This window comes from Thunnus thynnus, chromosome 6, assembly GCF_963924715.1.
Source record: "Thunnus thynnus chromosome 6, fThuThy2.1, whole genome shotgun sequence".
Taxonomy (NCBI): Eukaryota; Metazoa; Chordata; class Actinopteri; order Scombriformes; family Scombridae; genus Thunnus; species Thunnus thynnus.
The window spans coordinates 24174157-24195930 of record NC_089522.1 but is presented as its reverse complement, the minus strand read 5'-3'; the positions used below and the strand labels follow the sequence as shown (position 1 = coordinate 24195930).

The following is a 21774-nucleotide window of genomic DNA, read 5'->3' as shown; positions in this document are numbered from 1 at the left end:
AGACAAAAACTAAATTGATGATCAAGATGAACGTGTGTTAGAATAATTCTTTCTTCGATGCCTGTTTCTAAATACTCTAAATACTCATGTCAGCTCCAAATGTGAACCTCTTATAGACACTCCTTCAGCACAGTCATTTCTTATTTCACTTCAGTTCAAATGTTTATTGTCCCACAAGAGGACATTCTTTTTGAAGCAAGGCAGCATAAGATAAAACATAAACACAATTTTAAAAAACAATAAGACAGTTAAAGACATTACAAGTGCTGGTACAGATGTAGAATGTTAAGTTTCTCCTTCTAATAGCATATATATTGTAAATTAAATTTTTTTGTAGATCACATAGACCACATCACTACATATAGAAACATCGTACAAATTCTGTCCATTCTCACTTGTGCTGAAATGCAGTGTATGTGTGTGTGTGTGTGAGAGAGAGCACTTTTAACCCACCAAATTAGCGTTAATGAATTCCCTCTCAGTACAGAGTCTTCTTTGTATCATGGCTCTTAGCCATGGAGGCACAGACAAAGAGCCTCAGTCATCAGCCGCTCTGAGGCGGCCTTTCACCACAAGCACCTGCTTATAGCATCTGTATACTAGCAACACAGCTCGGGTCAGCTCGGAGTTTATAAATGCCAGAAAAACACTTTACTCTCAGGTTTTTGTAATGAAACATCGATGCTTCATGCAACTGGGACAGAAAGAAGAAGCATAGTTTGTTGAATTACAGTGCAAATACAAGAGCTCAGGTGTGTTTTCATATGTGGAACCAGTCCACCTGTGTTTTGTTGGTAGTGTGACTTGGCAAACTGTCACACAGGCCAAAACTCATACCGTCATACACCTGTCTCACAGCTTCCCTGCAGCTCTCTTATCTCCAACAGTAGCTACACATTCATGTTCATGTAAGGACCAATCAGAGCGCAGCTCTGCAGCAGGCGAACATCGTCAGACAGTCTCTCCATGATGATGTATATGTCTGTATGTATTTACAGCGTATACACACACAGTCTGTGGTTTCTATGCGTTTCTGTCTCTACCTCGGCTTCTATCCCTGCAAATCTGTCTGCCTGCATTACACCACTCAACAGGATTAAAGCAGTCACAGTTTGTGCACACACAAACACACACAAACACACACACACACACACACACACACACAGATACACACACACACACATACAAGCCCATGTTATTGCATAACTACACATGCAAAGGCACGAGCCACCTCCCCCTTCACTACCCTCCCTTCATCATGCACCATGAGCTCACGCCCCCTGCAGGCACTGAAGAGGCGGAGCCACGTGGCCTGGCACTGCTTTTTTTAAGGCGGTCTGACTTAAGGTGGCAAGATCTAAAAGCAGAGGCAGTAAAATAACATTGACAAAAGTGATAACAAAAAAAAATTAGCTTACCGTCATGGCTGAAGTTATTTCTATTTGTAGATATGATAGTGTAGTATATCATTTATTGTAATTATTGAACACATATTCAGAATATATTAAGAGATATGTTTCAAAATATGTCTGAACCTATAGATTTACAGGTGTAGATGTTCAAAACAATGCTGAATAAACGCATGCATTAGAGGGGAAACAGCTTGTGTCCAACAAATGCGAGTAAAGCTTATGTCTATGTGTTGGCTGCATGCAGATGAGATCATTTTTTAAATGTCCAGTTTACTTGCTTCTCTAATTCAGTGAGGTGATTCATGTTAGAAATCTTTCATTAGTTTAAATCAAAACATAAAATAGTTTTTCTGTTAATTATAAAAATGTGGTTAGTGATTTGGATCAAAAATTCTACACTTTTATGTTTTATATTTATGTATGAAGTCAGCTTTTTGTTGATTTGTAAAAATGATTAAAAGACACAAATACCATTATCTCTGATATCATGTTTGTGTATGAAAGGACAAAAAATGAATTCATACTCTGATAATGCCACTTGTTTTTTTGCTTAGAGAAAAACCTAACTGCTACCAACTATATGTAACATTCAAATAAAATATGATTGATATATTGATATATGAAGAATAAATCCTAATTTAGTCATGAATCTCTCTTTAAAATGTAGAAAAGTATATAAAATATTTATTTTGTTTAGTTTTAGGCTTAAACTTTTTAACATTCAACCTCATTAAAATAGTCTAAAATTTAACTTAAATTTTAATAACTTTGCCTTTTACAAGAGTTCATTTTACTCAATTACTATGAAAAATGCTCTTGGTGAGATACTGAAGTATTCATTATGTAAATGATATAATCTGTAGAATATATCATTTATAGTAAAAAAAAAACTACATTCAATATTCTACCAACACATCATCAGTCACATTCATACACATTGGATTGATGTATAGATATATAGAAATACACTTTTGATATTTCGATGTAGAAATGCATTCAGTAGTTTTTCTCCTTTGATGTATGTACCTTTGTCTTGTGTTCTCAGGTGGGGAACTACAAGCGTGCTGTCAAGAGATTTGATGACGGCCATCGGCTCTGCAATGACCTTATGAGCTGCCTGCAGGAACGTGCCAAGATAGAAAAAGCCTACGGTGATCAGCTAACTGCCTGGTCCAAGAGATGGAGACAGCTCATTGAGAAAGGTCAGCTTGGATGGGGTCATTAAAACAAATAACTCAACAAATTAATGTACTTTGCAGTCTTTCAATTTGCCAAAACTCCGTTTACACAGTTTGATGTTTGGTTTCTGATAATATTTGTCTGAGTATAATTGCACTAAATTAATTATTTGGAATGAATAATTCTATTTGACTCGCAGGCCCGCAGTACGGCTCTGTGGAGAGAGCCTGGTTGGCTGTGATGACTGAGGCAGAGAAGGTGAGTGAGCTGCACCAAGACGTGAAGAACAACCTGACGAACGATGATGTCGAGAAAGTGAAGAACTGGCAGAAGGAAGCGTATCACAAGCAGATGATCGGAGGGTTCAAGGAGGCCAAGGAGGCGGAGGAAGGCTTCAAGAAGGCCCAGAAACCGTGGGCCAAAAAGCTCAAGGAGGTGAGGGGGTAAAAATGTTATTTGATTATTGTTATTTCATGTTTGTCATTGGTGTATCAGAGTGGTTTGTATTCTACGAATGATTATTATTTTCCTTATTAAACAAGGACCGTGTTCAAAACATTAATCTCAAAATGAAAAAAGAGGATTTATGCCAGATTTAGCTATTAGCTGATTTCCATCTGCAGTCCCTGGGCAGGTAAACACAGAACAAACACCAGACACTAAAAACATTAATTTGCGTGTAACAGCATTACATAGTCTCTATCACACTAACAATTATACAAACAAGCACACACCAACATTATAAATACCAGCGCATTCATCCAGTACAACTATAAAATCTGAATCACAGGCAAATTAATGTCGACATGACTGGTTGCTCCGTATCCATTTTTTTGCACCATGGGAAAAAGAATGAAAGTATGTGCAAATTTTAAGCTCAGCTGGAAGCATATTCTAGTGTTTGATGGGTGTAAATGAAAAAAGCAGACTGTGCAGAGGCAGTCTGCCGCAGAGGGATGTTTAAGTCTGAGTTTAAGGCAGATCGAGAGGTTCTGCACATTTGCTCAGAACGAAGCTGAAAAAACGCTCTTCGGTGGTAGAGAAGCAGCACTGTGAATGATCTGAAATACCAGTAATAGAACTTCTTAAAACAGAATGAGATTTACAAACCTTAAGAGGTTGTATTTGGACATTGTGTTACAATGATGATGACTTAATGATGCCATATCAAAAACGTTTAAGGTTTGTTTAAAAAGTTGGTTTCTGCACAGTCTTACTGGCCTGGGACCAGCAGGATATACAATGATGAAGATGTGAAAAAATCATGCAAAAATGTTTTTGATGCATCTATTGCTAAAGAGTTCCTAATATGTCTAAATTTAACAATTTTTTACTCATCTTTTTAATGTCTTTCAAAAGTCAACTTGGTATCCAAAATCATACCTAAATATTTAAACTATTTTTTTTTTTTGTATTTGTCCATTAACACTAAGCTGTGGATACACAGTCTGTTTTTCTTTATTAGCAAAATACATTGCCACTGTTTTCACTGAGTCACTCAGCCAATTATCAACTTTATGAAGTGTTAATGAGAGCTTGGTGGCTACTTGTTCAGCATCTCTCCCATGAGTGTATACGACCGTGTCATCAGCGCACATCTGAATATCCACGTCCTCCTCACAAACAGATGGGGGATCATTGATGAATGTAATGAATGCATGAATGAGCTGCTTTCTGGTTCACACCATCTATTTGTGATGATGATGTCTTGTGCTGTTTCACACGCTATGTCACATCAACACTGTAACCTCCCCACACTGATCTATCACTCTCCACTTTTTTAAAACTTTAAACCATTAAAAAAAATCAAATACAGGCAGCAGAAATGCAAGAAAATCACTGGCTGTTCAAGTAGTTGTTTAACATTTTATCACTTTTTATTGATTAATATAGAAATCTGGTGTTATTTCTACAATATTGGATAGTTACGTTTCAATTTCTGAACATCAGAGAGGTAGGCTGTAGAGACCAATCCTGGAGCTGCTCCATAACACTCTCTATAACAGCACCCGTGGTGGTTTTACTGGAACATGAGGAGGCACATTTTCTGATTCACAGCTCTCCGCTCTACGTTTAAATGCGATTCATTTGCATATAATATTTCAAACCAAAACTCCATGAGGCAACAGAGTTGACAAATTACTTGTCATTGGACCAAGTCTTGATTTCCAGCTTAGGGAGACCTGTTGTAGATATTGACTCACCTGCTCAAAATCATTACTAAAGCATTCTGGAGTCCAGGTTCATTTTGACTGTTTTTTTCAGACATTCATTCTTGTCTTTGTTTAGCACCTGTTAAACAGTCCTTACCTTTAGCACAAAGTCAGCCATAATCTAACACATAATTCTGTCAATTTAACAAAGTATGAAGCTGCCAGGAATGTAAATTACATTAAAATGACAGGCACCGATAAAATTGACAAATATTCTGTGATAATCTCTGAAAATATTATTATGGAGCAGTTCAAGATTGTAGAAACTATCAATACACACAAATACAGCAAAAATGCTAGAAATAAAACTATAATACAATCTATTTACAGTATATGAAAGTGATTTTATCCCAACTCATTTTTGTTCCTTTTTCATTGGATGCTTATGTATGCCACTTTGAAACACTGAAAATATTATGAAATTTCTTTCAAAAAATGTTCTATGGTCTACAGACATAATATACAGAAAGGTGCTATGTGAAAGCCCAGTGTCAGCACTTTTAATTGGTTTTCTCAGCTCGTCTCTGCATGATATATTAATAAAGTTGCAATAAACAAAACATGCTCAGTGCATCCACCACTGAATATACAGACTCCAGAAGTGTGTTATTTTATCTTTAATTTCAAGGGATGTTTGGGTCCAACTGGGCCTGTATGATGTTGAAGAACTTGTGCTGAGACCTTAGTAGATACAGGTCAGACTGTGTTTTCTTGACTCTATATGGTGAACATAAAGTGAAAAATGGCTGTTGCTCACAGTAATATTTATGTAGACATATAAATACTGATTACATTAAAATGGAGTATCCTGTCTGGACAAGGTCGTGCCTACTTGGAGTTGAGTAGATATGATCTGTTCGAATCAGATCATGTGACTGAGATACTGAGGATACGTGTGTTTGAACGTGCAGATGGAGACCGCTAAGAAAGGATACCACATGGCCTGCAAGGAGGAGAAACTGGCAGCAGCCCGAGAGGCCAACGGCAAGACTGAGGCTTCTGTCACACCAGACCAGCAGAAGAAACTCCACGAGAAAGTGGACAAATGCAAACAGGATATGCAGAAGGTGAGAAAAAAGACTGGAAAACAAGCAGATTTTTAAAATGTGTTTGTTTTAATTTAAGTCAAGTGTTAAAACAAATAAATTAAAATCAATATAAAATAATTTAAGAATACCTTCGGTTGCTCAGGAGATGATCTTATTCTCTGTTTTCTGTCCAGGTTGGTCTAATAAAGTGCAGATCAACACACACAAATACACAATTACTTGCATATACTTATCTGCTGATATGTGTACACGACACATCCCAAAATATGTGTATAAAACAGTTTAACAAGTTACTTTTTTTACATTGGACACTGAATGTAAGATACGTTTCTATGCAAAAAGACCAAAAAGTATCATCGTGTTTTATCTCTTTCTCACAGTTGCTTTATATTGGTGACCTGGCAGGGATTTTACATGACTGTTGATCAGGCTAATTGATCAAGCTTTTGACATATTCCTATTTAAATGACTTGTTTAAGATGTTATGTTGTGATAGATGTATGCCGGATGAAGACAAAAGTGGCTTTTTGTGTTTTTAATGTGAAATTATATGATTACAAGTACAGATAATTTGTTATATAACGTATTCACAGCACCATGATACACTATAGCACCAGGTTCATTTAGAGTTTGTAGCGGTATATACATTTTAGATCAATCTGTATACAAATAAGAAAAATAGAAATAATAAGTAAATCATGCAGGTTTTTACCATTGTTTTTGTTCTCCAAAGAGGTTTCAGCTGTCAGTGTGTCCTCTGATCTCTGTCTCAGGCTAAAGAGAAGTATGAGAAGTCTCTGGACGAGCTGAACAAATGCACCCCGCAGTACATGGAGAGCATGGAGCAGGTGTTTGACCAGTGCCAGCAGCATGAAGTCAAGAGGCTGACCTTCCTCAAGGAAGCCTTGCTGGACATCAAACGCCATCTTAACCTCACTGAGAACCAAAGGTCAGTCAGGCGGAAGGAACCAGTTTTATTAATCTGACTGTAAAATGCTCCATGAGAGTTAAAACTGACCTTGGAGCAAAAGACAAAAGTCTTGATATATGTACAGTGTCTTTAAGGTCTTTAAAGTGTGTAAGACTGAAGTGATTCCCTTGTTGGATATGGATTGATCTCATTTTGGTGTACTGTAGTACTCTGTGTCATATTGGTAATTCACCTTTGATTTTTACTTTTAATCAGAAATAATCACATTGTAAACATTTTTTTTAATAGATTAATTTGATTCAGTGTGTCACATTCAGTACAGTTCACTTCAGATTGATTAATCTCAACACACTTCTCAACCAGGCATGCATTTCTCATTAGAGTTCAGACTCACTAAAGTAATTAATTGATGATTCAGTCAATGACGTTTCTGCCAAACTGAATTTTGTTCACTGTGAACGCTTGTCATATTCTGGGCTGTTTTTAACCTGCGTGTTACAACAAAGCCAGGACGCAGAGCAAAGTGATTTTCAGGCTCTTTAACCAAACCTGTCATCTTTGGTTGCCATTGATTTGTGTCATTTCACACCTCTCTTTTCCTATGTATGACCCCATGTGTGTTGATTTGATTGGCTGGGTTTTTGGTGAACTTTTGCACTGCTAGAAAACGTGAAAACTCAGTTTTGAAAGGAACTTCTTTTGTTTTCATTGTGTCCCACATGAAATAAGACTGGACACACTCAAGGATTATAATTTCATTTTATTTATTACCTTTATTGCCTCCTCAATCAAGCAAATCTTTTTTTGTTATAAAACCAAGACAAAAATGTATTTATTTGTACAAATGCAGACAAAACGGATGCTGCATATATATATATATATATATATATATATATATATATATATGAGCCTGTATATTTTTAGGACCACTTCATCCTCTGAAGTGCAGCAGTGAATTTTCTTGTAATTTATTGCCAGATTCCATTTATACCACAACAGATTCAACAGATTAGACATGTGCTGTAAGTGAATATTATTTTCTACAACTATAATGACTCATAGAAATGCCCACTGAAGATAAAAGCACAAATTCACTCTCAGAAACTGGAAAAGATCAATTATGTTGTCATTACCACGAAGGCCAAACAAATATGTATATTTTCTGGATTCAGTATGATCATGACAACCACAGCACCAGTAAAGTCAAACTTTAGATCCTCCTCTTAAATATATTTAAATTAATCTATTTCTCCACTTCGCAGTTACACCTGTGACATCTCTCAAAAAATTCAGTTTAGGTGCCCTATGAGATTGTTTTGGCTTTATATTAAATATGCACAAACTAAATATACTTACTATACTCCAGGATCACTAAATCAAGCTTTAGATTAACATCTGAAGAGAGACATTATATCACCACCACATTAAGACATTAAGAAACATATTGTAGCTCACTGCTTCAATACACAGCATCCATTTAGTTAATGTTCCAGCTTTGGAAAAAAAACACCTGGACTGAATGTAGTAGAGATTTTCAGTGTAGGTCAGAATGAAACCTGGTCATATTGGTTTATCCTGTATTTTAGGGAATAAAACTACAAGGTGAATGTGTCCTTTTTAATCTATTAATCTATGGCAGTGATCTGGGAAAACAGTGACAACATAAACAACAATATCCTTGTACAAGCTTGGGATAATTCAGGCCAAATACTTCAGCTGTTGCGGGCTCCCACTTCAGGATTAAAACTCAGGGAGACACTTTAGTTTTGTCACGACCCAACGTTGGATCTCTCTCAACTCAGAATTTGAACTACACTGTAGGTTCTGTTGCCAAATTGGCAGCATCTCCATGCAGGCCCCTTCTGGTGCTTTCATTGTCACTATTTGTTCTATTTTCCTCTCCTCAGCTATTCCACAATATACAGAGAACTAGAGCGCACGGTCCTGGCTGCAAACACACAAGAGGACCTGAAGTGGTTCAGCAACAACCACGGCCCTGGGATGCATATGAACTGGCCTGCGTTTGAGGTACAACATCATACCTTCATACAAGAACATCAAAAAATGATTTCTCTTGAGTTATAATCCACTGCTAGTTTTTAATTTTTTTTATTCTGCTTTGATTTGCTTCTTTTTACTCTTTTCACCAGGAATACAACCCAGACCAGGCCAGCGCTCCTCCAAAGAAGAAGAAACCAGACGGAGCCCCACCCACTCCGAGCACCGACCATGTGGCTCCACCTGGTGACCGCAGCAGGTTAGTTCAAGACATTTATCATTTAAAACCCCTAATCAATCACATTTAAACGCACTCTGTTTACTCATGAAATTACATTTTGTATTTAATCTTATCTTTAAATTGTATGAAGTGACGATTCATTTTAATTCTTAAAGGATAAAGCAGGTGATACTCACAAATCCAATGAAAAAAAAACAAACCAACAATGTGTTTGTCTGTCTGCCAGTAAAAATGCATTTTTGGGGGGACTATTTTCATCTACAGATTTGGTTCACTAGCGAGTATTTATCGCAGCAGGATGTTGAATATAGGATCAATTCAGAGTAAACTACAGTGCTCATGCTCATTGTATTTAAGGAACGTGTCACCCAGTGTGATGGTGTGGCTCATTGATGTGTTTTTAATAGTTTTTGGGCAACAATGAAGGTCTATTTTTCATGGTATTTGTTAACAATAAAAAAATATATAGAATACCACCAGTCTTATTCTTTGTCTTTGGTTTTGAGGTCACTTAACACCAAATCTCACCCTGAATTCTCTCTCTCCTCCAGCGTGAGCAGCTACGATAAGAACCAAGCTTACTCGACTGAGTGGTCTGATGATGAGCAGCCCGCTACGTACTCCGGCAACGAAAACGGTGGAAACGGGAACTCGTTCGAGGATGATTCTAGCACTGGGAAAGGGGTCCGCGTGCGAGCTCTCTATGACTATGAAGGCCAGGAACAAGATGAGCTCACCTTCAAAGCAGGTAATTATCAGTGACCAGAAGACATAGGTTAGATGATTTTGTCTCATATGGACTCATGATACACATACTGTAGATTACACATGAATTTATGAATGTGTAAAGGGCCTGGGACACCGTCTGCAGTAGTTTTAGGACAAGAGGATGAGCTGGAGCTCGATAGGTGGTCAGAAATCACCGACTCTGTCCTTATTTCTATTCTAAAGCTCCCTTCCTCTATAGAAGATAGCAGTGATTAGTCAATAATAGCTACATGGAAAACAAATTACAGGCGCTTGCCACCAATTAACACAAGCTCCTTGGGAAATGGTCTGAAAGAGTCCTTTAAAACCCCACATAGTGACATGACTAACAATTTAGAGACAAGCTTTACACAGAAAAATAACTAATGAAGAAGCCACAGCTGTGCATCTAAATCTTGACCCCCCCCCCCCCCCCCCCGCCACACCTAGATGCTATTTTTAACCACGTAATTAGTTTGACATTTAAGATGTGATATCAAAGATATGATGAGGGTCTTTAAAGACATTTTTATACCTGCATATTAGTGTATTTGCTCTTTTTGCAAATTGTTCAAATTACATTTATCGGGGATGAAACTGGGTTGGTATGTTAAATGGCACAGCCTAATCAAATTCAAGTTACTTAAATTCATTAGATGGGGACAAAACACATTTAAAGAAAACTGGAAATCTTGATGGCTCTATAAACACACTGAGGTTGTGTCCTCTGTATTTTTCGGGGAGAATAATGGAAGAATTTCATTCTTTCTGAGTTCAAATTATACAGTTAGAAAATACGTTTACTGGATATTTCATTTTAAGCCAACAAGAACAACAATAGTTCATCTAACATCTTGACGAGAGTTAGATGAGAAGATTGATTCCACTCTTGACCTGTTAAATGACACTCTCCCACCTGTGGGACACTTAAGCCTAAGTGGCACTATATTCAGGATCCCTTATACTCATTCTCACTTTTTGATTGTAAAATTTCAAGAGTTACCTCTAATGTTATTGTGGGTACATTATTTTAAGTCTTGTTTAGAAAAACAGGGGTGCCTAGTAAGATGTTAAACCTGTACAGTAAATATGAAGCCAGTCGGCCAGTCAGTTTAGATTAGCACAAAGACTGGAAGCAGGGGGAGAGAGCCAGCCTGCCTCTGTCAGAAGGTAAAATATGTATTGATCTTCTCATCTACCTCTCAGCAAGAAAGCGAATAAGTGTATTTCCCAAAATGTCAAACTATTTCTTTAGCTGAACAAATCAAATATATTAAAGATACAAAACAAAACAATATTTTTGCTGTCTGGACAAATGGTACTGGGAGGGTGGGGGGCTTTGATTCAAGACCTCAGTATTTCTAAAATACTGACAACGATCCTGTACAAAAATATACTATATTACATAAAATCTATAGAGTATTGCATGTAAATCAGCAGAAACATGGAGCAGTATTTACAGATATTTTCATTTTAGATTCACACTGACTATTTGACAAAAGACTGTGTGTTGATTACGGAGTGATGTCTCCTTCACAGGTGATGAACTGACCAAGACTGAGGATGAAGATGAGCAAGGCTGGTGTAGAGGTCGTTTGGACAACGGCCGAGAGGGACTGTACCCGGCCAATTACGTCGAGCCAGTCTAGTCACGTTACTGGACAAGGACACGCCATTGGAGGCAGCTTGAACTGTCCCGTCCAATTGCACCGCACATAGCCAGAGACTTAAGAGCAACACATCCCTTGCCCAACAGATGCGCCAAGCAGTCTTGCCTAAATAAAAACTTAGTAACCTAAAAGACAATATATCAGTATAATATATTTTATCCAGCATTTGGGGTGGGTGGACTTACATATTTAAAAACAGGAGCAGCAGTTATTCCAGTATATACACACTCAACTATAACATCAAGACAGTGCAGGAACACATTGCTTCTCTGTGTAGCTGTATTTAGCGTATAATGCAGTGAAAATGGGAAGATAATATAATCAATTATACCCATTCGACAAAGACGAGCTTCTCTAACCTGCATTGTGTATATACAGTGTGATGCCATTTTTGTGTAGCATTTTTAATGCTGTGTGTGGTCAGTCGTCATTCTTACATTGGGAATGCTGTGTAGTGTTAAAAGTACCACAGACAGTATCCTCTATTTTTTTTTTTTTTTTTTTTTTTTGTGATTTGGTCCAACCTCTTATCCAGTGTGTGCAGTGCTATGTGTTTTTAACTGTTTCTGAACTTGCATAGCAGCATGTGCTATGCAACAACTTGCATTCCCTGAATCCTGCAGCCTTGTTAAGGCTACAACTTGATGCAACACTTCAACTACAAATGCAGAGTTCACTTTTTAGCATCACATGCTTCTGGACATGCACATGCTTCTGTTTTCATGAGAGGAAGCTTGTTTGACGAACTGATTTTATGTTTGTTTCTTTTATTTTCAACATGGATTTTTTTTTTTTTTCTTAGCATCACAAAATTGACAATATCATCTTCATGCAATCCATGGCAAGGATATACAGTTTCCACAGAAGCTTTCATTCTTGGTTCAGTAATTCAGGTCTCATTTTAATCCACTTCTGCTAACAAGAAACACCAGTGATACATTCCCTCAGAGCGAAGTCGGATCAAGTCATCTTCTTGAGGTTGCCACTGCAGTATAAGAGGAGGGTTTTGAACAATGCCTATGACGGGCACTTTTCTTCCAGAGCGAGGGGCCAATGGAGGCATGGCGATGCGTTACTGTGCTACAGACCGTTGTCTGAAGATCAAAGCCTCTCCAACAGGACATGAATGTACTAGTGTTTGGGCTTGGAAGAGGTCATGTTGTCTAAACATGGTTCTCTACTGTCATTTAAAGCCCTACCTAGCAAAAAGCACTAGTTATGTGGCCCATTTCCCTGCTGAGCCAAAGAATGACCCAATACCATCAACTATCCGTTTTCTCTCCATGCAATAAGTTCACATATCTCATGTGAAACAGCTTCAGTGAAGATCAACTTGTAGCTGCCTCCCAGTCCACCCAAACTTCATTTGTCTGCAAAACACTGCGCAATGACACAGGGAATACATTTGTCACCAGTACTGCACTGCCTGTAAGATGACTCTTACACAGTGCGTTACATGGTTATTTTTAAATCTTTAACATGCTCCATAGAAGTTAAATTTATAGAAGTCATCAGATGTCAATTAGTGAGTTATCTTGCTACAAGTTGCACCTAAATCTCTGATGAAATATTTAGATGGGAGAGAGGCTTTTTATAACTTAGTTGTCCTGAAGTTTTTAAAAATTTCATTGGACCAACAGCAGTCAGATGTGTTTAGCTCTGTGTCTGGAACAGGATTTGACAGGTTTGGGTCTCACACATGAGGAGAAACACATCACCAGCTCACAAGTTGTGTCTTAGAGTAAAGCTGTCCAGCATAGCAAAAAGGACTCCTATCATCAAACTGTCCCACATCCTCAATGCACGTATGCACACACACACACACACACACATACACACATGCACACAAACATACGCACGCATTAAACGTAGGGTATACACGATACACACGAATTCACACACACACACAAACAACATAACCAGGTTAATATTTTGGGGGAAAACATCTTCATCATCCAGTGTGTATGAGCTGTGTAAATGTAACAGAAAAAAAATGTTTTAAAAAAATAGTGATTGACTATTAAGACAAAATGTAGTGTTATACATGTAAATGTGTTTCATTAAAATAACAGCAATGGAAAACATATTAATAGGTACCATATCGTATGAATTTCATTGCAATGGAATCGTCAGTGTATCATAAAAGCGTGACGTTATCCCACGCTGTCAGATTTGTATATGATGATGTAATTTAAAGATTATATTCTATTGTAACTGTACAACTGTGTTGAGTTGAAAATGAGACCTAACCACGTTGAAGCAGTAAAAAGGTGTACATGTAAATGCTTTTTTATGTTGATGATCTCTTCCTTATGCACACAGGGGACAGCAGCTCATGTTGTGGACACCCTACCGTATATTAGCGGTCTAGAAGATGTATGTTCATAGTTAGTGATGTACTTTTATCTCCTAACTGGTGTAGTGCCTGTTCATCTTGATGTAACAAGAAGTTCATTTAAATATGCATAAAGATGATTATGATCACAGATAATAATGATGATAGTGATGAAAAACCTGAATCAAATTTGTTGTGATGGTGTCAATATTGCGATATTGGTTTGAAAGGGAAACAAGTTTGTTGAAAAAAAAAGTGTCTGTGTGTGTTTTTTGTGTATGGACTGCGTGTGATTTGTTCGATTTTTCCTTTCAGCTTTTAGAGGGAGATGACACTTGGTAATAATTAAATGCTTTATTGTATATCCTGAATATAAACCCAATACAGAAATGCAAGGAGTATCTATTAAGGCAGGTTTAATGAAATATTCACTTATTTTTGGCATTGCTCTGCAACTTCTAAATATTCTTGACACATAAATGGAGATAACATGAAGTGTCACTGTAAAGAGAGAAAGAAATAGTTTTGGGAAATATGCTTATTCACTTTCTTTCCAAGAGTTTGATTAGAAAATCAGTACCACTGTTATGTCTACAAGGTGAATATGTAGCTGGAGCTAGCTTAGCTTTAGCACAAAGACTGAAAACAGGGGGAAACAGCTAGCCTGTTTTAACAAAACCTGCCTACCAGCACCTCTAAAGCTTACTAATTAATCCATTATATGTTGTCACTACAAAAATAAGTATAAACACAGCAATTCGCTGTTAAATAGGGGATGCTGGACTATTTCTTGAACAATAACAGTTTCCAGGCAACCAGCAAAGACACCAGGAAGTTGCTGCTCCAGGCCAAGAAATCCCTCACATACACATTAGACAAAGAATACAGTACAGGAACATGTTTATTAGTGGGCCAAATGCACTGAAAGTGATAGTTGCCTCATTTGACATGTGTGATTTGATGAAATGATGAAATGCCAATACCACAGAACCAACACAGATCTGTCCTGTGGTTCTTTATATTTACTGCTGCATTAGTTGGATGGAATAAATGAATGAAAAGGAGAAATACCGAGGAGGAATATGAAACTAAGAGCGTCTGTTTCAACAGTCAATCGTCTGGTTATTTATTTGTGCTTTAGAACACAACCGCCGTGAAACACTCAGAAAATAACGTTTTATTTCTCATTCACTGCTTTGTTCTCTCTACCGCTGCTCCCTCTCCTCGCTCAACTGCTGTGTCTCTCTCTCTCTCGCTCACTAGCTCTGTAGCTCTCTTTTTTGACTCTTTTTTGGTCGCTGGGTCCTTATTTGACGCTCCAAAATCAAAACAAGTTCAGAATAGGGGCATCAAGGCAGTCTGAGGTGCCTCATAATGCTTTAGGTGTGTGTTTGGCCATTTAAAACAACAGGCGTACTTCAAAGCGCGCATCAGATGTTTTCAGTGTGTTTGGACCTTTAGAAGTGCTTATAGACAGATTTTTTTGCCTTTGGGCAGACTCTGGCTAATTGTTTTCCCCTTTATGACAAATTAAGCTCACCGGCTACATGTTTACCGTACAGACGTAATAGCGTTATCAATCAACTCATCTAACTCTCAACAAGATATCAAATGAGCGTATCCTGAAATGAGAAAATATTCCTTGAAAGTTTTCCCAATGAGAAGAATAAATACAGTATGTGTCCTTTGAGAAACCAAACAGCACCCCAAAAACGCATTTCAAACATGAGTGCTAAAGACAAACAAATAAAATAATATCCAGTTTTAAGACTTATAGAGTGAGATTGATAGGCAGGAGTGCATGTTTCAGTAGGCAGTCTTTACAATCGAAAGGAAACATCAGTGAGCGAGCTTCAGAGTTCATATTACTCGCACTGTATGTCCAGCATATCTTTGGTTGCCCCTCAGCTCATTCAGCTCTGATCGGCCGATCTTCTTCATCATACAGGGTTGACAAACTGGTAGACCAGCCTGCGTGATTCATCAGGCTTTCGGATGATGCCCTTCTTGTAGTACTGGCGTATAGAGCGACTCAGTTTGTCATAGTTCATGGCCGGGCGGTTCTTCCTGATGCCCCATAGCCTGGCCACGTGAGCTGAGTCTTCTATTTTGAAAATTCCTTTGGACAGAAGAAACAAAAAAATGACTCAGTGTGGATTCAGAGGTGAACAAGAGTCTACAGCCAGCGGCTCTGTGAAGCTGTAGACAAAGCAGTACTTTGAGCTGAATGCTAATGTCAGCATATCCCAACATGCGCACCTTGACAGTTCTAACATACTGATAGTATGGTTTACCATGTTCATCTTGGTTTAGCGTTTTAGTATGCCTGCATTTGCAAATTAGCACTAAATACAAAGTACAAGAGGCTGATGGGAATGCCATTAGTTCTGCAGGTATTTAACCATAAACCAATTTTAGGACAATTCTGAATTATGACCTAATGATGGCACTAGATGTAAATTAGAGGATCACCAAAGTGGTTACAATACTGAGTGTGACATGAATGTCAGTACCAAATTTCATGTCAGTCCATCCAATAGTTGTTGCCATCCCTGGAGTCATGCCCCTAGCATGGCCGAAAATCCATTACTATGTGTACGTAATGTATATTTGTTTTAGGGTTATGCTAATTATGAAGCTACAGCCAGGGGACGGTTACCTTGCCCTGTCCAAAGGTTAAAAAATCTGCCTCCCAGCTCCTCTAAATCTCACTAATTAACACATTTTATCTGTATTAGTTTTATCCATACAAAACATTACAGTTTATAGTTCAAAGAAAAGGTTATGTGCGGGGCTATTTCCTGCCTAGCCACAGTGACTAATAATGTATTTTAGAGGTGCTGGTGTCACCTTTGAACAAAGCTAGGCTAGCTGTTTCCCCTCTTTCCAGTCTTCATGTTAAGCTGCGCTAATCAGCTGCTGGCTGTAGCTTCATATTTGAAGCTTTAGCCATATTTGAGGTTGGTATCAATCCTCTCTTTTAACTCTCAGCTAGAAAGTGAACAATCAATTTCCCGAAATGTCCTTTAATCTCCTTTAAGTAGAGATAAAAAGTTGATCATTTAGTATTTTCTGAGATCTAGAGAGTTAAAAATAGCCATTTATCTGGGAAAAAGAAATATACTTTAAATTTAGGTTATAAAATTATAGTTATTTATACAGTTAATACAATTCTCAGATGACTGCTAATGCCTCTACATTTGACCACTTCTGATGTTCCAGTAACATTGGATGTCATTTCAAATGTGCCAAAACCTACTCAAAAGAAAAACTGAAATAGATAAGATTACAGGCCTTTTTCACAGGAGACATTTTGACTTGAGTAGAAAAAGCACAGGTGTTACTAATAACATTAACGATGGCTATTCAGGTGTCTCTGTAAATCATGACTGACTGTGAGCCAGCATGCACAATACCAGGACCTTGAAACTGAAGCAGCTTAATGAAAGGAAATGTGTGGTGTGAGCCGAACTGTCATCCGGTTTCTCTGCCCACAACTCTCTGTGAGTTCTTTGATTGCCTTACCTTTCTCTTTGTTGAGCCAGCGGATGCAGCGGCTGTAGTTATGAGGCTTGAGGAGCAGCTCTCGGAGGAACTGCCACAGGTGGATGGGCTGGGTGGGGTAGCTACACATCACATCTGACCAGGAATCATCATCAGCTGCTGATATAGGGGACATTTTAGAGACCAGATGTCAACTTTCTGACTAAATTGTTTGAGGTTTTTTTGTATAGAAATCTCTAATCTCTAACCAAGAACTTACCAGATTTGCCATCCTCTGGTGGGCAGCGGTCCTTCATTGCTACAGCTAAAAAAACAGACAAAAAATAACTACATATTCACCACACAAAATACTAACAACCATGTCTTTAGTCTTGGTCACAATGCATTTGTTTCACAATTTGCTAACATTACAGCAGGGTTGATGTAGGTTTAATTCCCAGTGTTCCTCTTTTTCTTACCAGATCTCCAGATGTCCAGATGAGCATATAGCATGTCTCCAAACTGCGAGGAGCGTTGTCTGAAATCTGCTTCTGTCATGGAGCACAGATCCCTCCCACTCAGCCCCTGAAACATTGCGCTGACCTGAGGCAGCCTGTACAGGTGCTCAGTCCAGAGCAGCCACTTCTGAACGTGCACACAGCTCCAGTCTAAGGGGTCTATAAAGAGGAGAACAGAAAGCGATAAGGTATTTTCCTTCACACACATTTCCACATGTTCAGCTTGGATTTTCAGATGCTGAAAATATGTCAACCACCAGGCTCTAAATAGTGACAATTTTTTGTTCTGATGAAGCTCTTATTTGACTCTGAATTACATGCAGTTATGTTGTTGAGCATAATTCTCTACCCTCCTTTAGCTCTCTGACTCCATTTACCACATTTCAGATTGTCATAGTTTTGGTGCGTATCTTAATACAGAGTGATTTTTTAGAATTGGTCTGGATGACAGTATGACTAACGTTCATTAATCAAACCAGAATACAAAAGCAAGAGCTAAAACTGCTGTTGACGGATTTGAGTCACCATTATGTTAATTTAAAGGCAGGGCAGTTTTATTTATAAAGCACATTTCATAAACAGAGGTAGATTAAAGGTGCCGTACAAGGAAGTTAAAACAATACAGTTCAAAGTCACAATTGGAAAAGAGCAAAATAAGAGATAAAATTTATATAGAAATGCAAATAAAAATTAAGAAGTAGAATTAAATAATAATAATAATAATAATAATAATAATAATAATAATAATAATAACAATAATAAAAAGATTAATAAATAATAATTATAATAATACAATAATAATAAAACCATGAGTTTTAAAAGCGTTTAGTTAAAAACTCTTGAGAACAATAAGGTTATCAGTCTGGATTTAAAAGTTGCAGGGTTTGGGCGTTGTTAAAACCATCAGGCAGTAGTTTTCAGTGCTGTGCTGCATAATGACTAACATGTTAATTAAAAGTGGGAGTATGTATCTCATTTTGGGCTTGGAGACTACAATTTTAGAGAGAAAGCCTGCATTACAAACTGGGTACGTGGAGCTGTGCGTGTGTTAGCATGCTAACATTTGCTAATCAGCACAAAGCGTAGCTGAGGCTGATAGTAATGTCATTAATTTTGCAGGTATTTAGTCACCAGTAAACCAAATTTTGGACAATTTAAAATTATGTACTAATGATGGTACTAGATAAAAAGTTAAGAGATCACCAAAATGATTACAATTCATCATGAGGGGAACGTGAATGTCTCAACCAGATTTCATGGCAATCCATCCAGTTGTTGTGGACTGTCATTGCCATCTAACATGCTATTTGTTGCATTATGGGAAATGTAGGATCCAGCATTTCTGGGGCTTATGGCCCAACGAATATGGAAGTGCAAAGCTATATTGCTGGAGTACTCTTTCAAGTTATGTTACTGTGATAAAACATGATTTATAAGCCTCCATTAATGTGTGTCTCCTAATACAAATAATAAAAGCAAGCAATCACCCACACAGTGTATGATTTTAAGGCTCTATAGACTCTGTTCAAGTGAAGAAAATCATCTGTCAACAGAAAAGTTTGCACAAGGTGGGCAGAGCCTCAGATGTTCACCAGGTGTCAGCTGTGTCACTATGGATGTTAAAGTGAAAGCAAACAAACAAATGATGGCCTTTGAAAGTTTAAATTTACTAAACTACAACATCTGTCAACACTTTCTTTATTTAAATGTCTCTCTGGAGTTATGTGACATTAAACAGTTGTACCTGGTGCAATGTTGAGCAGCCTGCAAGCCGTGTCGATATCCTTCAGCACTTCTCCCACCACCATAGACTGGACTTGCTCCAGACAACGTTCCTCCACTTGAACCTGCATCTCAGAGGGGGGATCCTGGGCTTGGCTGGGCGCAGGCGGGCTCAGCTCCGGAGTCCTAGCGGTAGGAGCAGCGGGAACAGGGGCCTCTGTCATCTTCAGCACCCAGGGGTTCTCCTCTTTAGCTAATCTGTCGTAGCAGGGGAGGTAGACCCCCGGCCAGCTGAGCTCAGGGATTCCCAACAAACTGCGGGGTGGCTTGATATCCTCCACCTCGTCCACCCAGGCCATCCTGGTGTCAGTGTGGGGATGACTGATGTAGAGAGGCGAGTGTGCAGTGAAACCCATGTGTTCACAGCCTGGACTCCCCATGCTCAGGTTGCTTTAATACTTAAAAAAAAAAAGGAAAGCACTGTTTTCACAAAATGTTGTCATCGGTGTCATAACAGATTTACCTCCTACGTGACATTTTCAAGCATGACATTGTTTGATGAGACAGAGTGGCATCGATGCTGCTCTGAAACCATACCCCAATGCCCAATATTTAAACAGTAGCAATCCTAAAGTCAACTTGACATTTTGTTCTATGGTATTTACTTTGCTGGGACTCACTTTGAAATATAGAGTCAGTCATTCAAGCTTTGTCAACTGGAGGCTTGTGACAGTTAAATTCACCTTTGTCTTTGTTTGTCTTTCGGTGTGTTTTTTTTAATGTAATTCAAATGTCAAGTTTCATATTTCTAATCCAGAATCTGTAAGAAAGTATTTTTAGATTTTTGACATAAATCTTAATGTTTGAAAATATTTATGTCAAACTGTGTGAAATACTGACCTATTTTGTCAACATCATTCAACAATATCTGAATCCAATCTCCTTCACCTTTCAGCTCATGAATACAGATAAGAAAGAGGAAATTCAACGCCTTCTTTGAAACACCGACTATCAAGTAAAAATGAATGCGTTTGTCCATTTTAACTTCAAAATGAATGGGATTGTGTAATACCCAATGCCTTTCAAAAAATATGAAATACATCAAGTCTGCAAAATGGATCACAAATTAATTGCAGAAGAAAACTTGATAAAGGGTGTGACACATATAATATGTGGATAAAAGATAAGTTGGAACAGTTTCATCACAGTATGAGTAAGAGACTGGGAGTGGTGCTGTATGCCAGTATTTAATTTGACAAATGGATGAAAACTTAAACTATATATTTCAACAGGCAGTAACCAAACTACATTTGTACTCATTTAATGCACGGTGTATTTCTATCTGTCTGAATATATGAAGCAGTACAAAAGACAGAAGCAGACTTCACTAAAGGTCTAATGAATAATGATCTGCATCTTCAGCTGCACTCAGACTCTATTCACTCTGAATATCACAGGTTACCTTTTGTTTAACGCTAAGTATTGTTCTGAGGTGAATTGATCAGGGGACCTCTCCTCCAATCCAAAGCATTGTCAATACAATGACACATTGTGTGAGTCGGTGTGGCAGGAAACAAGGCATTTCTCAGAAGCAGTAGAAAAGATAAAATCTGTTCAGTTAACACAGCAGGCTTACGAATACGGATGAAATGATTGAAGTGAGGCTAAGATGACAGTTTTTCTTTTGAGTAGGTTTTGGCACATTTGAAATGACATCCAATGTTACTGGAACATCAGAAGTGAGGCTAAGATGACAGTAATAGCTGCAGAAGCTGTTATTTATAGTCTATTGTCTAATGTTTCCCACATTTACATTTCATTTCCAGAGTTTCAGAATGATTAATTGCGTGGCTGTACACTTGCTCTTTTAGTGTGCAGTGCGGCAAGATCGATAATAATATTACAGTAAAACAGGGTCACCACAAATTTAACAAATGTCAAAATAGGAGAAAATTTCAAAAAGAAGAAGAAGAAAGGTCTAGATGTCTGGACACATGGTCCATGTCTCTACCATTATTTCCTTGCCTCCAGGTATTTAGCAGTTCAAATGTTTGGCAGCGGTTAAAAAAAAAAAAGAAAAGAAAAAGAAAAAAGAAAACTTGTTCTTCTAGATTATCCGTTCTCTCTGGCACAAATGTCTTTTCTGTGTGTGTGAGGAGATTCTGTGCTGCTCAAATGAAGGCAGCATGCTCGTAAGAAAAGAAAAGCGCAAAGTCTATTATTTGTAGATTTATATTTGGTGCTGTTTTAACACTTCATCAGCTAGCAGCCAAACT

General features: G+C 37.9%; 3 protein-coding genes across 6 annotated transcripts in view; 2 read left to right on the top strand and 1 right to left on the bottom strand.

Moving 5' to 3' along the window:
- The window catches only part of LOC137184798 (protein kinase C and casein kinase substrate in neurons protein 1-like), a 39251-nt gene extending 27102 nt beyond the window's left edge, over positions 1 to 12149 (top strand). For all 4 annotated transcript variants that reach the window (XM_067592810.1, XM_067592811.1, XM_067592813.1 and 1 more), the window contains 8 exons: positions 2458 to 2614; positions 2791 to 3026; positions 5716 to 5871; positions 6627 to 6802; positions 8692 to 8812; positions 8935 to 9041; positions 9575 to 9771; positions 11310 to 12149. In XM_067592810.1, the coding sequence (XP_067448911.1) occupies positions 2458 to 2614; positions 2791 to 3026; positions 5716 to 5871; positions 6627 to 6802; positions 8692 to 8812; positions 8935 to 9041; positions 9575 to 9771; positions 11310 to 11419 (1260 nt within the window). In that variant the 3' untranslated portion in view covers positions 11420 to 12149. The remainder of the gene's footprint in view (positions 1 to 2457; positions 2615 to 2790; positions 3027 to 5715; positions 5872 to 6626; positions 6803 to 8691; positions 8813 to 8934; positions 9042 to 9574; positions 9772 to 11309) is intronic.
- A 3254-nt stretch (positions 12150 to 15403) lies between these two features.
- Positions 15404 to 20315, bottom strand: LOC137184800 (SAM pointed domain-containing Ets transcription factor-like). The gene is made up of 5 exons (XM_067592818.1): positions 19521 to 20315; positions 17738 to 17935; positions 17539 to 17583; positions 17301 to 17438; positions 15404 to 15894 (listed from the first exon to the last, which is right to left on the bottom strand). The coding sequence occupies exons 1-5, from the start codon at positions 19936 to 19938 to the stop codon at positions 15716 to 15718; spliced, it is 978 nt and encodes a 325-aa protein (XP_067448919.1). The 5' UTR covers positions 19939 to 20315; the 3' UTR covers positions 15404 to 15715.
- The window catches only part of bltp3a (bridge-like lipid transfer protein family member 3A), a 40299-nt gene continuing 36399 nt past the window's right edge, over positions 17875 to 21774 (top strand). Inside the window, exon 1 of the mRNA XM_067592798.1 lies at positions 17875 to 17964. The gene's annotated coding sequence lies outside the window, so the exon portion shown is untranslated. The remainder of the gene's footprint in view (positions 17965 to 21774) is intronic.

Coding starts and splice junctions, on each gene's coding strand:
- LOC137184800 (XM_067592818.1), bottom strand. CDS start 19,938: ATGGGGAGTCCAGGCTGTGAACACATGGGTTTCACTGCACACTCGCCT. Junction 17,584..17,737: donor TCTGGACATCTGGAGATCTG/GTAAGAAAAAGA, acceptor CTGTTTTTTTAG/CTGTAGCAATGAAGGACCGC. Junction 15,895..17,300: donor CTGGCTCAACAAAGAGAAAG/GTAAGGCAATCA, acceptor TTCTGTCCAAAG/GAATTTTCAAAATAGAAGAC.